The sequence below is a fragment of the Danio rerio genome, chromosome 21 (assembly GCF_049306965.1).
Source record: "Danio rerio strain Tuebingen ecotype United States chromosome 21, GRCz12tu, whole genome shotgun sequence".
Lineage (NCBI taxonomy): Eukaryota > Metazoa > Chordata > Actinopteri > Cypriniformes > Danionidae > Danio > Danio rerio.
In genome coordinates this window covers 4,582,340-4,600,327 of record NC_133196.1, presented here as the reverse complement: position 1 = coordinate 4,600,327, position 17,988 = coordinate 4,582,340, and the positions used below count along the sequence as shown (strand labels likewise).

Here is a 17,988-nt window from a genome sequence, read left to right as displayed (position 1 = left end):
GCTCCAGTTTTGTGGTTTTTATGTTTGCAAACAACTTTTATACATTAATATTTCGATAAAAGGTCAATATGAAATGATTCAAAAAATGTACATTGAATAGGAAGCAGTTTTACAGTGCAGATTTAGTCTGGATTGCTCAACCTGTTGATGCACTTCCTGTGGTCCATTAAGATGCACTTTCTGTTGGTCATCCTGTGGGTGGGTCTGGAAATGTAGATGCGATTTTCTGTCGGAGTCCTGACAAACTGATCAATAGCGCCTCCTGTTTGCAAGACAAAACCATTTTTACCATGAACTTTGCTTATTTAAATACAACTGCATTTAATTGTATGATTTGTATTGTCATTTTTCATGTGAGGATCAGGATTCAAATGTTATGAATGATAAATATTATCTTATTACTTGATTTAAATTTCTGATACGTTTTTGCCAAGCAGCAACCTCCCGCTCTCCCTGGTGCAGCAAATATGTAACTCAAACTGCAATTCATCGAAACTCCGCTAGTCCTGGCTCCATAATAAAGCTGATTTCTACTGAGACCACTGTTAAAATGGCCAACTTTACAGCAGGAAAAAAAAGTGTTTACAGCCTGGTACAAAGAACGATTTTGGTGCAGATAGGTAATATTACCCTTCATGACAACTGTGAGAGGGGTGAATTTGTTTATAACTCATCCGTTTAGTTTATATTAAGTTAAAATAGCCCCTTTCACACATACAGACCTCTCCGGAAAATTACCTGCAATTTCCCGGAAATGTGTGTATGCGTGAACAGGCCCTTTTTGAAAATACCCCTAAATTCGTTCTGGCTATTTTCGGAAAGAGAAGTTGTCACATTACCAGTAATTTGCCGGAATGCTGCGCTGTGTGAACACAGAAGGAAGATTGTCGGATAAAGCGCTTGCATGTCTAAAACGTGCTGACGTGAGACGCCTGCTTTAGCCAATCAGAACAGTCAGACGCATTCCCGTCCGCGCGGTTTAGGAGAATAAAAGCCTTTAAATATTTTCCCAGACACATTTAGCTGCTAGATGTTAGTCAGATAACGTTTACATGTTCATCTTCATGCCAACTGTGTAAATAATTATCAATAAGATGCTTATGATAAGCTGTTGTTTGTTTACCTTCAAGCTTTGCGTGTGCCCGTGAAACAGCCCATGAGCGCCAGCACACACATATCATGTACATCTCGACATGCGAAGTGTTTCTCTATATGTTTTCATCGAAGTTGTTCACAATTCTTCTCCATCCACAGAGTTTGTGATGTAGTCAAATGTTTACAAACACAAGCGCGGCCGTTTAGAGCTCATTTCTTGTTAATGATGTCAGAATTTACCGGCTATTTGGAATGGATGTGTGAATGCTCTTTTCCAGAAAATTACCGTAACATCCTCGCCTGTGTGAACAGCGCTTTTTTGAATTTACAGGTAAAGTCGTTCTGGAAATTTTCCATATATTTACCGGTATCACTGTGTGAAAGGGGCTATTAAGTCTGCATAATTAAGGGCGTGGCCACTTGATTGACAGCTAGGTCTCGCTGCTCGCTGTTTTGTCACCTCAGCTGATTCCGGCTGATTAGCCACTGAACTCGGCATATACATCTTATTTTAGTGTTGTTTTATGAGGCTTTACACAATCAGTTACCTTTTGGAATTATATCCTGCAATTTTATTTCAGATGGCATGGCATGCTGTGTGCACTTAATTGTGCTCACAAACCATTCACGTGTCCTCCATTTCCCAGCTGAGTGAAATTATGCACTTATATGCCATGTCTATAGATGTCAGGGCTCAACAATAAGGACTGCCCAATGGCCCGGGCCCAGCGTGTGAGATGCTAGGCACAGTAGACAGGATCGTTACTGGCCCGATCGGGCCACTGATGCCTTGTCACTTAAGTTTAATTTGCCTGTGACTATTTGTCAATTGCGTGCCGTCAGAATCGAGAAACAGTATGTGTTTTTTTTTAAGCCTTGAAATGCTACTTCAAATGATTCTCGGTTCCTCTGATCTGATTGGATGTTGAGAGCATGTTATTTTTATTTATTTGTTTTGTTACAACCAGTACAGCGAAGAGACAGCAACATGGCGGCAACATCAAGTGATGATGCTAAAGGAAAACATTTGTTTCTTTCGTCTTGAAAGCAGACATTTACGAGGGTACACCACGACTAAAAAAATGAAGTGATGTTTTGTACAGTTTGCCGTCAGTTTGGCAGGTCAGCCACCTTTTGTTTTGCAATAAAATAGCTGCACATTTTGCTACTTTTGTTTGCATAACACTTTGAAATTTCCTCATTACACATTCATTAATATTTTTTAAATATTTAAATTCTAAATTTACAAACATTGACACTTTTTAAAATTTGTGGCTAGAAATATTACTTTTTTTTTTGGTGGGGCAAGTGAAAATATTGGCAGGGCAAGTAAAAATCTGAACCACCGGTCCGATCGGGCCAGTAGAAAAAATCCTTAGCGTTGAACCCTGGATGTATTTGTTTATTTAAGATCATTTATCTTTCTTTAGAGCTGTAATGCACTCCAGAATCTGACATCGTCGACATATTTGTTGGTTTCTGTTAATTTACAAAACTCCAATTGGGAAAAACTCCACTATTTTTACAGTCACTTCTTAACATTCAGGAAACGCGTCGAAATCTGCGCTCTAGCAATTTCATTAACCTTTGCATACCCAAAGTTTGCACTTCATTTGGTCGCTACTCTTTTCAGTTTTCTGCTGATGCTTGGAATCACCTGCTGCAGACCTTGAAGCTCAGCACTTTCACTCCACTATCGTCTTTTAATAATTCAATCCAGTCAATAGTTCAAGATTACAGTGCTTGTTTTTAGTTGGTTTTATTTGTTATGATCTGCATTTGTGAAATTGTTATTGTATTGTGTCCCTACTGCTTTGTACTGCATCTGCTTTTCATGTTGCCTCTTGGCCAGGTCGTCACTGTAAATGAGGACTGGTTCTCAATTGACTTACCTGGATAAATAAAGGTTATTATTATTATTATTATTATCTTAAACGTTGCCATACAGTGTTATGCCTTGATTTCATAAATAGCCTTGCATTTACTAGAATGCTTAGTGGCTCAATGTATTACAACATTGTTTTTAAAAGACTAAACACTTTGTTGATATAGTGTACAACCAAGCACATGTGGACAGAACACAAACGAGTGGCTGGTAATGACGTATTTAGAGTTTCTCCCATAGAAAAGCCTGCCTAAGCAAAATGCAAGCAGGCATCTGTAGCTTTGCTCATGCTCCACCTCTTTGCCCTTGTTTGGTATCCCACGGTCGGTGTGATGACTCGTAAACAAAATGGTAACGGTTGGCCACACCGACTTGCAGCTTCTTTTGCGTTCTTCAGAAACCTATGGGTGACGTGACTGATACTACATCCTTATCTTTTACAGTCTATGGTTTAAACTAGGGATGCACAATATATCGGGGGCCATATCGTTATCAGAGGATAAATGCTATTTTTTAAGATTATCGTTATCGATCTGATGTCTAAATTAGGCCGATATCTTTAAGCCGATAAATTACGTAATTGTACAGACCTGCCTGCCTCGCGCACGCGTGGGCGGAACATGTTCACACTTGTTCAGTGCACTATAATGGATCTCTCCTCACTCTGTTTATTCCTTTAAAGTCCGTCCTTTCTTCGTGTGGTATTGCTGTGCGTTAATAACTCAGTAAGTAACCATGTTCCGTATCATTGTAGATGTGTTTGATTGAGTGTCATTGTGTATTTTGCATCAAATCGCCTCAGGAAAAAATATTACATATGTAATAAGCGTTTCCTGCTCTGTCTATTTGTTGTGTAAGAGATAGCAGGGGAGATTCACTTATTACTCCAGGGCCGAATAATATAAGTTTCGGGGTGAACTTCCTTCTCTTTTCGTTGCAGCCGGTGAATAGGCGAGGACACATGTAACTTGGCCCAATCACCACTAATAAACAGTCTCATTGCGAAAATACCGCTTCTCTTTTCTGTGTCTCCCTCTCCGCTTCAACAACACACACACACACACACACACACACACACACACACACACACACACACACACACACACACACAAAACCCTTGCACACGTGCTAAACAGCAGGGCTGTTATTAATCTAATATGATTATTTGTTATTATGAACGCGTTGCTTGCCATGTGTTGTTAGTGTAAGATTGTATTCAGTTTGATTGGAATATTCATATTGATTATAACGAGTGCGCGTGAGAGCTGTCACTGAGCACACACACACACACACACACACACTGATCTGACAAACTTCAAAACAGCAGCACGGAGGAGAGCCTATGATGTGCCGGTCACTGAATCCAGCATAAACTCGCCGCACATTCTGTCTTTTTATTATTCTCTGTGTTTATCATAAAGTCATCTGAGCTCAATGATCAGGTGTTGAATCAAAATCTGACTCCGAGGGCAAATCTGCAGCCGCAGTTGAGTGAAACTCACAGCAGTTTATCATAAACTTTTCACCAATAATTTTCCCCGCGAGCAAGAACGAACACAGAAGTGCTGTCTGATTGACAAGCAGCTGCATGTAATCAAAAGAATCTAAAACGCCAAATAGGATGAATCTATCCATCTAGCTTTCTGTGGCTCAGAACTGTCAAAACACCTCTAAAAAAGGCTTTTTCGAACATGACATATTTGTACATGTGTACATCACTGTAACACGTATTATTCAAGAACATATGAGCTGGTTTCAGTCCTTGGCTCTTTGATTTTCATCTTATTTAAAATATATTTAACGTGCTTGTTGATTAAATCCCATTTTGTTATTTAACCTATTATTTTGTTGCAACAGTCAAGTTGCATGTTAGTTTGCCATGAAGAAAATAAAATAATGTATTTTTTGCATGCTGATTTGTGTGAAATCGTGAATATAGGTCTCTTTTGCTTTGAGTATAGACTATTCACCTTATTCTCCACCGACGAGCGGGCGCTGCCATTTGAATCTTTTTGGCTCAAGACTTCCGGTTTCATTCACTTCAATTCATTTTTTGACGTTAAAAACTGCTTGTTACGCTGCTCGATGTTGCAATTTGATAGTTCCTTATTATATTATTCTACTTGGTCTATATAGTAATGCAAACATTTGTTTGTAGAGCAAGTAGCTTGACCATTTTCTGCCGTTTATTATTCCTAGTCATTTCTCCCATAGGCGACTGAATCGGAATTTCTAAGACAATCGCGAAAACAGGCGCACTTTCGCATTTTAGAATAAGGTCAATTCAGTTCATAAGAGCAGTTCAATCTTTTATGAAGTTTGCTGTATAAAAATATAACATTTGGAAATATTTATAATTACCGGCCTATACATATCGGCTATCGGCCTCCAAGTCTGAAGAATTATCGGTTATCGGTAGGCCCACACGGAATCTGTGCGCGCAAAGTTTCCAGCCCATCATTAATTCTGTTTATTTTACTTGAGTAAACATGTGTAAATCTATATTTATTCAGTTTATTAATTAATTACAGTAGTATTACTGACTAATATGAAAATGTGCATCTGATTTATGCACAATGCAGTTTGTACAGTAATATTTTCTGTCTTTTAGTAGAGATATTATATGAGAGACTTGATTTGTTTACCAAAACGTTGGATTTGCAATTTAAACATTAAATAAAAGTTAAAAGGGTATTATTTTTTATTTCACACATTAAGGTTTTAGTTATGAAACTCCCAAAATAAATACGCAGAAATCAGCAGATTTTTACCAAAATTCTCTGCATAAATAGCAAAAAACTTCCGCAGATTCCGTCTGACCCTGGTTATCGGTATCGGCCAAAAAATCCATATCGGTGCATCCCTAGTTTAAACCCCATGATTTAAGCTGCTTTGACACTTTTACACAGTACAATAAGTACAGATGAACTGAATTGATTCTCTGACCTCTGTGCGGATGGTGCGGCTGCCCTGTGCTGGACATGTGTTGAGGTAAAGGTCAAAAAGCACGCTGGGGTCACTGATGGTCAGATTCTCATCCGCATCAACGCTGGCCTCTAAACCCTGCAGACCTCCAAACACCACCAGCATGTGCCTGACGGACACACACACACAGGTTACAGGATACACTCATGATCACACACTCATGAACACACAGCAGAAACTGACCTGAAGGCTGGGAGAGTCACATGATCTGTGTTCTGTCCTTTCTCTGAGGTCCCGATGGTCAGATCATAACCCTCTTTATACGGACACTCAGAGAACACAGCGCCTACACACGCACAATAAACACACAATAAAGATGTGCAAAACAGTGACATACACAAACGAACAAACAAAAGACACAACAAAATAAGGCAATGAAAAAAAAAAACACAATAAAGTCACACAATACACACAAACAAACAAACACAAAAATAAGACACACACACAAACAATAAACACTATACACATATTTGCACAATACACAGACGCACAAACAATAAGCAAACACACACACAATAAAAATCCATATACATGCACATACACATACAATAAAACAAGCCACACACACTAACAAACAACAAACACACACAAGCACAATGCAGACACACAAACTATAAGCAAACATACACATGCGCATACAACACACACAAACACAAACAAACACATAATAAACACACAGACACAAACAATAAACACACAGACACAATAAAGGCAGATGAAAACAAAGACATGCTCATAATAAACAACAATACATACAATAGGCAAAATATACAACAATAAACGCATGATATACACACACAAACACATACACATGCATAAAAGACACATTTTAAAAAGAGTGAAAATAAGTGAACACAGATGCATGGAGGGAAATAACGCACTGAGACAGGAGGCCAGTCGGACGCTGTATCCCCAGTAGAGTCCAGCTTCAGTCCTGGGGATGTGAGGAGCAACAACCACACCTTTATACACTCTTCCATCTGAAACACAGACACACATGTTTTAATATATATATATATATATATATATATATATATATATATATATATATATATATATATATATATATATATTGTTGGATATTTGCTTACACAAAAAAAAACATAGAAACGGTTTCACTATTTTGGTGAAAACAAATTTTTTTTAATGGCAAGGTTGATGTTTGCATGGAATTGCTCATATATATATATATATATATATATATATATATATATATATATATATATATATATATATATATTAGGGGTGTAACGATATTAAAATCGAACCGAAATATCGCAATACACCAACCACAATACGTATCGCGAAACTCTCGTGGCGTACCGCGGTACTCTCACGCCCCCTGCTGCCCATTGTTGAGGTTGACGTCACTTGTCTCTAACTAATTGAACCAATTTAAACACATCTTTAATATCATATTTGATTAAATTGTTTTAGTAATGATGAGAATTTGTTCTAAATATTATATTCTAAATTTAGTATTTTAGTGCATGTTATGTCATGTGACTTGAGTAAGCATCACACTCGTTACTACTGGACGCAGGATGGCTGCTTCACATAGTTCTGAGATTGCAGATCCCCTAGACACATTTAAGTCATCTGTGTGGAAACATTTTGGTTTTCCAGTTGAGTACAGGAATAGAATTCGTGTCGTAGACAAAGCGCACGCCTGTCTGTCTTAACTGTTTCACGAAACTTACTTGTAAGGAAAAACATTTAAAAAGTGTGGTAATTTCACAATGTGAGGGTGTAAGCAACAGAACTGCCAACAAAAGTTATTTAATGTACAAAAGTAAAACCAGAATAATGCCCAAATATACAAAAAAAGAGAAATATTTACACTAATAAAAATAATATAATAAAGTAACAAATTCAAACAAAAGTATCAAACAAAAATTAGTTAAACTCGAGCAAGGGGGTGATAGTGAAGACAAACAAAAGAAATAAATATAATAAAACAATTCTAACTCATGAATAACCCCTCTTACCTCGCTAAAACTGATGAAAAGAAAAAAAAGGTCTTGAGCGCCGTGCGCCGCATTCTTCCCTATACTGAATAAAATAAACAAAGATGACCTTCACCTCTTACCTGATGTCTTTAACAATACATTTTGTGTTTGCAAAATGGAAATCGTATGACATTTTCCCTATCCACCTTACACTAAGACTGAACTTGAGGAGATAATGCTATATTGTCGGGAAGGAGCGGATAATATACAAATCAATTGAAGTAAAAATGTACAAACCTCACAAAATTTCTTAAAGTGGGCAAAAGTAATGCAAAATAATTTTACCCAAACAAAAGTTAAGCAAAAACAACGAAAATCATAATCATGTCAGAAAAATACACGAAAAACGAGATCAAAGGAAAAAGCGCTCTCTCTCCCGCTCTTCCTGACATGCTTTTTACATTCCCGAGCTGCGTTGCCAAATGATGATAGATCGGTCTCCTGACCAATCACCTGTCAAAAAGGCGGGCATACAGAAATGACAGGCATCAGCTGTCATGAAGGCGGACCTACATAAATGACCGGCATAGAGGGAGCGGGAGAGAGAGAGAGAGAGAGATCGGGAGGCAAACATACAGCCGGCTACAACCCTAACATTAGTTTCAGACACAACCGCAATGTATTTTACTGGTGAATATGTCATGAATAAACACTTTACAAACACAGTATATGTATATTTTTCGTTAATTTAAACGGAAACCTATCTATCTAAATGAAACCATATAATTAAAAATGAGCGTCTGTGTCTGCACAGCGATCAAGCCTCTCATCGGAGAATGTGGATATTATGGTGTTTTTAAAGAAGATATTTTACTAGTCTACACTGCAGTTATTTATTTAATTTTAGTTTACTTAGTTAAGATGGCTGCACTAAAGAGAATAGTTTTTTTTCTGACTAGTCTATATTGGAGGTATTTATTTAATTCTAGTTGTTTACTCGGGTATCCTGACTGTAATAAAAATGCGATGACAAAGTTAATAAAGAAAAAAGTTAGGATGTTCTTGTTATTAAGTGAATTGTCCCTTAGCATTGCTGTTAACATGACATCAACCCTAACCCCACAGCAAACAGAAACCGAACCGAACCGTGGCTCCAAAACCATGAACCGAACCGAACCGTGCCTTTTGTGTATCATTACACCCCTAATATATATATATATATATATATATATATATATATATATATATATATATATATATATATATATATATATATATATATATATATATATATATATATATAGGGTGATGCCGGAGAAAAACAATTTTATTTGCAAGTTTGTCCTCCGGAATTAATAACAAAAGAAAAAATAGAGTGGGGAGAGTTTTTTTTTTATAGTGGGGAGAGTTTAGCTGATGCGGTTAACACAGTTGGGTCTGAACATCGCACAGAGTGGATTAAATAGAAATAGTGCCATCTATAGGTGTAAAATTTTGCAGCGTCTTTAACATCCTAAGTGGTGCAGCTCGTTAAATCCATGGCAACATGCTTTGACAGGTTCAAGCATGAACTCGGTTCGAATCCAGAAAAAATAGCTGGCGTGGAGCTGCGCACATTCCCACGTTCAGTTCATCGTTAGTAAATCCAAACGTGTGCGATTCTGAGCATGAAACCTGGGGTCCGTTCTTCGTACCTTGCTTAAATGATCTAAGATAATTTGGCAGATCCTGGATCTTTTAATCTTGACAACTGATCTCTCACTAATTTGGTTCTTCAAACAAGTTCGCGAATCAGATTAGAATGTCTGGATTAACTGATCTGAGATCGCTGCGTGTTGTGAAGGACAGATCTATCGATCCTCGAAATCATGATCAGCAATGCAACGATTGGCTGATGGCACAGCATCTGATTAATATTCAATTATCCATGTGAGCAAAATTAGGCTACATCAAATTAGCAGTAAACGGCTTGTTAAATATGACACGCAATAACCTTCCCATTTGTTGTGAGCTGCAGGCTTTACACTTTCATGTGTCAAGAGTATTCATCATGTATTTCAATGCAAATCAATGTATTTAGTTCCACATTTAGAAAAGATTTTCTTTATTATAGTAGCCGTTTTTTTAATCGGTGTAAAGAATAACTGGTTGTTTACAAAAGCATTTTCATATTGGTAAAGGCGTCTGCGACTTTTGTGAAGCATCAAATCACTGGCATATTAACTATCAAAACATCTTTATGACTGCATAAATGTATTATTGCTTTAAAAAAGTCACATATTGTGCATTTCTATTATACACAATTTGTACTAAAGCGATCTAAAAAGTTCATATCAATAAGTTTTCTCTTTGCACCAGGTGGCAGTCTTTGTACTTTCATTTCGAGGGTGCAGATTGCATAAGTTTTATTAATATGTATAACTTTATTTATTTTATTAATGACTATAACTTTATATATGTAGTTAAAAAATATGTACCATTTTCCCAAGTGTATATAACTACTACTGTAAGAAAATATAAGAATTCAGAACATACTTTCTGTATTATCTTTGCTTGAACTGAGCCGATCTAATCCTGTTTATATGAATTGAACCTGCTCCCGATCAGGTTTAAGCTAGCAGAACTGTTGCTATGACAACAACTCTCGGATCAGCTTTGAAGAACGAAACGATCCTGGATCGTGTCAAATCGTCAACATCCAAATCCAGCTAACTGAGTAATCCACGTACGAAGAACGGACCCCTGGCGTACACAAAGTTTTTTTGCGTACGCAGCGTTGATACATGAGGCCCGAGGTAACTATAGATAAAAGGAGAGTTAATCTTCTCACCATGTGCCTGATCATCCTCTCATTCGCTATTCACCTGGTTTCTTTTGCTCGCACGAACACTTATCAAACGTTTTCAATTTATTTACAAACAATTATTAAATTATTATTATAAAATAAAACCAATTAAATAGTAAATCTTTTTTTATTTAAAAAAAAATAATGCAAAGTCTAAACGTGCATACAGCAAAACAGCAACAAATTAAAATAAAACTTTTCAAAATTATTATTTTAAAATGGAAACATTTTATTTTATCATCACCGAATAACTACTGTAATTTACTTTAATAGATTTTTCTATATTCTTTGTTTTAGGTAACAAAATATGTTTGTAGTTTTAGAATATTTTGCGCACCTTTGTTTTGGCTCTCGTTGAGCTGTACGGTCACTCTCAGTCCCGTTTTCAGCTGTTTATCGATCTGAACTTCCTGTGAACACAGCAAAGAGCCTGAGGTCATTTCTTGTGCAGCAAAGAATTCAAGGAAAAAAGAAAAAAAAGATTGTGGAAAAAAGATTCTGGTCTGCAAAATATTCTAAGTTCTCAAAAAAAAAATGGCAAAGTCTAAGATCTCCTAAGTCTTCAGGCAAAGCAGTTTATTGTTACAGCATTAGTAACAGCAGAGACAGGTCGTTCGAGTGTCTGATGAGTATAGGCTAGCACACAGTTTAAATACACTTCTTTGTCTTAATACTCCACCCAAATTTACACATTACACATCTCCCTTAGCTTCTCCACTGTTAGGATCTCAAATCTCTCAGGTGTCCTCCACCAATAGAATCTCAGGGTCTTTCAGGGGTCCTCTACCTATGTCCAGTTAAGGGCTGCGTCCGAAACTGCATACTTCCATACTATATAGTACACTAAAATCAGTATGCGAGCAGAGTAGTATGTCTGAATTCATAGAATTCGAAAATCAGTTTGCGAGAAGTACCCGGATGACTTACTACTTCCGGCGAGATTCTGGAGTGCGCATCCCATGCACGCTGCGCTATCCCATAATGCCCTGCGTGAGAATTCATATGTGGAAGTGAAGCGACGCAACTGACGCAGGTAGGTCACGTGACCATGACAAAATGGCAGATGTAGTACGTCCGAATTACATTCATACATTTCACATTATACAACGTATTTTTCTAACCGCCGAGTAGTACGTTTAAATTAAAATACAGTACCTACTGAGTAGTAGGCGGTTTCGGACGCAGCCAAGGTCTTTTCTTCCTGTTTCAAAAGTAATAACGCTCAACAATATATCTTGTTCACTGTCCACTGAGCTGTCAGCTGTATGTTCAGCTGAAGTTCACGGGTACTTATACTTTTTATAAGTCATTACAAATGAGTGTGGGCGCACGTGCAGGTGTGCCTTATCATGAGTTACAGAACAGAACGCAGGTGTCCTTATGGCCTTGCTTCCATAAATCAACCCTCTATCTATCCACTCTCATCTCTGACTGCATTTACACAGGGTGACTTTTTTATATAACAAAGCACACATACCTGATAATAATGTCAAAGGTATGGGTGATACTACAATAGATGATAATAATAATAATAATAATAATACTGAAATCGCTTAAATAAGCATATAAATGAGAGTATACATTCATCAGAAATTCCTCAAGACACAATGAATTCCCCATAAATACAAAAAAAACATTATAAATAAAAATATATACTTTTGTTGTCATTATTAATTATAATCGTCATGTTCACTGCTATTAAAAAAAATAAATAAAAAATCCATTCTGTTAGAATTTACTTGAAACTAATTACATTTACATTAAACTACAATTAAAAATACAATTACAATAATTCAAATTTACAATTAACACAATTTTCTAAACACACAAAGCAGGATAAATGCAAACACACACCTTCCTCATGCCGCAGTTGACAAAGGAGCCTTTTCCTGCTTTGACTGGCCGATCAAGAACCACGCCCTCTCGAAACTCCGCCTCTTCATCAATGCGCATGTGATGAGGGCTGTCCAGAGGATTCAACAGACCTTTAAAACACATTCACACACACACACAGTTCAACCGAATGCACACTACAATCACCTTTAAAGAAGAATCATTGTTATTTTTTGTGTGTTGCTCACCAGCAAACTGCAGATCCTGATGCTTCGGGAAGAAGAATTTCCGTAGATATCTGCACACAATACAGAAATATATTATAGGGGTCAAGAACTACCTCAGTCTTTTAATTAGTACTGTTATCTGGGGTCCAGTTATAATGTTTAAATCACAAAACATCATCATTTATAAGTAATTGGCTGTTTTCTGTGCTGGTTTTCATTAGTATGGTCTGTTTGGATGGGCGTGGCCAATTGTAGTCTCAGAAGTAAACGCCCACTGTTCTGATTGGCTGACAGTTTTGCATATTAACAGGGCTAAACAGACAGGTAAAGTTAAAGTAGGTTCCAATCATTTATGGAGGCGGAGCTTATCCATTCTATTACATCACAGAGTAGAACATTCCAGAACCTGTCATTTTGTCATTCTGCCTTTAATATCAGATGATTTTAGAGGAATAACAAAGTGTTGAGTTCTGAAACTCACAGGTTGTTTTTATAATACTGTAAACTCTTATACCTCAAAGGGACAAGGGAATTTTGGTTTCTCAATTCAAGCCCCCTTTAAAATGATTGTTCACAGAGAAATTTAAATATCCTCCAGGGCTCAAAATGAACCTTTTTGCTTGGTAATACCGCTGTTCCTAACTTTAAAAATGTAGGCACATCAGCCAAATTTTAGTCGCACCCACCAATTATAAGTAACGTTACTACAAGTTTTATACAAACATATTTATTGCATTTGAAATCAACAGTAATCAAATTAACAAGCAAAAATTATATTCATGCCAGCGTAAGGAAAATATGTCTCAACGAAATCCCGTTATCACAAGAAAATAGATTTTTATAACATAACTGACCAAAGCATACACGGAGCGCTCACCGGCCCTGCACACACTGCTTGAAATGAATGAATCAGTTAACGGTATAACTGTGCTGTTCTCACGGGTGCTGTCTGATATTGCACTGATGCTTTTGACATATACTGTACCCTATTATATGCATACGTCATGTTCATAGCAATACCAGTCTTTTTATGAGTAGTGATGTTAGTTTAATCAGTGCAAACCCGTTTGCGATGATGTACATGTTAAATTTGACATAGCTGCCACTTGCATGGCGGACAGCATCTGGCGATTATATGAAGGATTAAACAGAAGCTCTCGTGCTAGATGTGGCAAACAGTTACCTGAAAATTCCATCCCACAGACTTTTCATAGCGGACTGTAAGCCAACGGAAGTCTTTTATCCACTCTTGAAAAAGTGTAGATGGTGGATTAAGATTCAGCACATGATCACTAGTAAGATGTGTCATTATTTGTAACTTTAGATGCCATGGTTTCTAAAACTAAATCTGTCAGTGTTATCTTCATTCTCATCTTCAGCGCTTTAAATTTTTTATGGTAGTAGCTCTCTCTGTCATCCCAAGTCAGAAGGCATTGACTGAGTGATTGACAGCTGATATTTCAGTGCTAGAGCAGTGGGCCAATGAGAAGAGCGCGGAGGCGGGGCAAGCATTACAGACTTGGCTTTGTTTACTGCAGCAAGTTAACATGACAACTGTTTTAAACCATTCCTGAGCGCTGCGTTTCGCATTTTAAGTCCAGACAAAGAGCTTAGAGATGCATTCTGCCTGAATGTCTCCTGAATCCGCGCATGTGGTGAACATTTTGCCGTAAAAACTGGTCGCTCACAACAATTTTATACACTCGCACAAATGCTCCCAAATATATTTTGAGGTCGCATAGATAAAATTTCAGGCGCAATTTCGAGCCCGGTCCTCGTTATTTACTAACACTTAAGTGGTTGTAAACTTAATATATTTCTTTCTTCTGTTGATCACAAAACAAGATATTCTGAAGAATGTTGAGGACATCCATAGTAGAAAAGAAAACATTATGCATGTCAATGGCTGTTTTTTCTAGTATATCTTCAGTATATATATTTGTGTTTAACAGAAGAAAGAAAATCAAACAGGATTAAAACAAGTAGAGGATGAGATGAAGGCAGAACTGTCCCTTTAAGATACCAGAAGTGTAATGGTGACTTTGAGATTTTTTCCTTCACTTTCATCAATTGGTGAAGTTTGTTTCTCGTCACTGGCTTGCTTGGTTTGAGACTTGTGAAGCTGCGCATCGGTGGATTAGCTCTTCAGTGTTTGGACTCTCAACAGTGAAAATTAAACCACACTAAACTGAACTAAACTAAACTTCAACTCTGAAAACTGGACTGAAGCAGTTTCAATCTACTAGAACTTCTATGTTCAGCTGCTTTGACACGATCTACATTGTAAAAGCGCTATAGAAATGAAGATGAATTGAATTAAACTGAATGGTGGCGGCACTCACTGTGGACACTCGAGGTACTGCAGGATGCGTGCCAGCTGGACACAGGACTGGCCTTTCTTACCCACACCTTTAAACTCTCCTTCAACGCTCCTGAAACATTAAGAAAACCTTTTAAAGCTTGAACTGCATTAGACTGAATTAGTTCTGTTGCCTTTTTCCAGAACGGTTTTTCTCATTGGGACTTTATTTCTAAAGCACTTTCAAACAACCACAATGGCTACCATACACACAAGTGCTGTACATAAAATGTAGTTTAAACGAAGCATTTGTTAAAGAAATACATGATGGAGAACTTTTATTGATATATTCAAATTCTTATTTAACAATGAATTAAATTTGTTTAATTAAATTAGTTCATATTGGCCCAGTTTCACAAACAGGGCTTAGTTTAAGCCTTAAGGCCTTAGTTAAATTAGGCTATTTAAGACACATTTATAAAAATGGCCTTGAAACAATATTACTGGTGTGCACCTGAAGACAAAACAAAAATGACACTGACATATTTAAGACATCTCTCCACAAGTTATTTGAGTTGAGACAGCTCAAACATGCAATTTAATCTTGACTAGCCTTAAACCTAGTTTGTGAAACCGGGGGATTAAGTTTTGCAAATCAGTAAACGGTTCGTCAAGAAGCATTGCTGTCTAACCAAAAAACAAAAACAATCAATTATTAAATGTAACCAAAATCTAAATAGCAGCTAAAATGTAAATAGCAGATTTAGCAAATCTTTAGCAAAGTCAAAATAGCAGCTCACTTTGCGTCTTCTCCCAGCTCGTCAAAAATGACCACCTCATCCACACAGAAAACAGCACACGCTCGGGCGATCTGACCAGCCAGATACGTCCGCAGCTCTGGAGACTGAGCGTTATCCATCACTGATCCAGGCAGAGCCACGCTCACTGTATAAAGACGACCTGAACACACACACATGCACGCACAATGGTGTAATCCACACAATACAGAAATATATTATAGGGGTCAAGAACTACCTCAGTCTTTTAATTAGTACTGTTATCTGGGGTCCAGTTATAATGTTTAAATCACAAAACATCATCATTTATAAGTAATTGGCTGTTTTCTGTGCTGGTTTTCATTAGTATGGTCTGTTTGGATGGGCATGGCCAATTGTAGACTCAGAAGTAAACGCCCACTGTTCTGATTGGCTGACAGTTTTGCATATTAACAGGGCTAAACAGGCAGGTTAAGTTAAAGTAGGTTCCAATCATTTATGGAGGCGGAGCTTATCCATTCTATTACATCACAGAGTAGAACATTCCAGAACCTGTCGTTTCTGCCTTTAATATCAGATGATTTTAGAGGAATAACAAAGTGTTGAGTTCTGAAACTCACAGGATGTTTTTATAATACTGTAAACTCTTATACCTCAGAGGAACAAGGGAATTTTAATTTCTCAATTCATGCCCCCTTTAAAATGATAGTTCACAGAGAAATTTAAATATCCTCGTTTTTTACTAACACTCAACTTACATGCACAATGGTGTAATCCATAATAAAATACATGACAAAAATTGTATTCAGTAATTAGTGTAGGGTGACATTATTTACAAGTTAACTGTTATAAAATTATTAATAATAAATCATACTTTTAATATAAATAATACGTATTTATACTTTTAGGAAGGTTTCTGCACAAATTTATGAATCAGACCCCTGGTCATCCGTGCATTTAGTCCACACAGTGCAGAGCTCTGAGGTGCTGTCTCACCTTTACTTTCCTTCTCTTCCTGTTTAACCTGCTGTTGATTTTCCTCCTCTTTCTTCAGCTTCTGTTTCTCCAGCTGCTGGATGAGTTTGGTCTCTTTTCGTCGCCGCTTCTCTTCTTTCTCTAGGTGAAAGAAATACAGAAAGACCTTATGAGTTTTTAGCAGGAAGAGTTTTAAGTTTATATAACATTTTGTAGCTAAAAGGCCTTTGATAGATTTGTTATAGCTGGGCAATGATTAAACTAGTCTTGATTAATCGCAACCAAAATAAACATTTGTTTTGACATGAAATATATGCATGTGTGTGTGTGCGATGTGTACATGCACGCATATATTTGATAAAAAGTTGATTTATATTAAGAAATTAAATATATAATGTAAATATGTAAATTTAAATATCTATGTAACAAAATAGTTTTGTATAGTTTTTTTGAATGTGTGTGTATTATATATATATATATATATATATATATATATATATATATATATATATATATATATATATATATATATATATATACAGAAAAACACATGTAGTCATGCCTTGCTGATAATACGTGATCTTACCATGTGCCATTTACCATTTTAACTCAGAATTTCATCTTTCTTTTTGACCACACACACACACAAATAACACCATTTCTAAAATTAACTTCACCAGTATTTCCTCACTTACTTTGTTCTTTCCATTTCTTCCAGTTTTTTCTCTCTTCGCCCTACAAATGCAAATATTATAACATGCATTAACATTACATACATTTTACATCATCAGTTGAACATAAAACAACGTTTTACTAAAGCTAGTTATCACAGTTTTTAAATGTATAACGAGTGCAGTAATTTGAAGAACGTTAAAATCACGCAAACCTCTTTATTTGAGAGTGTGTTTGGTTTATTTTTCTTCTCTGAGGGTTCATCAGCCATGCTGTTACGTGTGTTACACTCACAATGAACCTTGAGAGAAAAAAAGACGGAAAATGTTTGGTTCCTAGCACTCCATGTTAAATAAATGCTGTGCTACAGAAATAACTTTAATTCCTTATTTAATAAATATGTATGTCATGTATTTTTTACATTGTATATATATAGAGTCTTAAATA

General features: G+C 36.6%; 1 protein-coding gene across 1 annotated transcript; it reads right to left on the bottom strand.

Moving 5' to 3' along the window:
* Positions 1–2: 2 nt before the first annotated feature.
* spout1 (SPOUT domain containing methyltransferase 1) lies at positions 3–17,838 on the bottom strand. The gene is given in 12 exon segments (NM_001004627.1): positions 3–262; positions 5,927–6,074; positions 6,149–6,251; positions 6,847–6,945; positions 11,097–11,169; positions 12,614–12,744; positions 12,841–12,890; positions 15,162–15,251; positions 15,919–16,078; positions 16,891–17,010; positions 17,565–17,604; positions 17,756–17,838. Coding segments are annotated over 12 exon segments (1,146 nt in total). The 5' UTR covers positions 17,813–17,838; the 3' UTR covers positions 3–187.
* Positions 17,839–17,988: the final 150 nt, after the last annotated feature.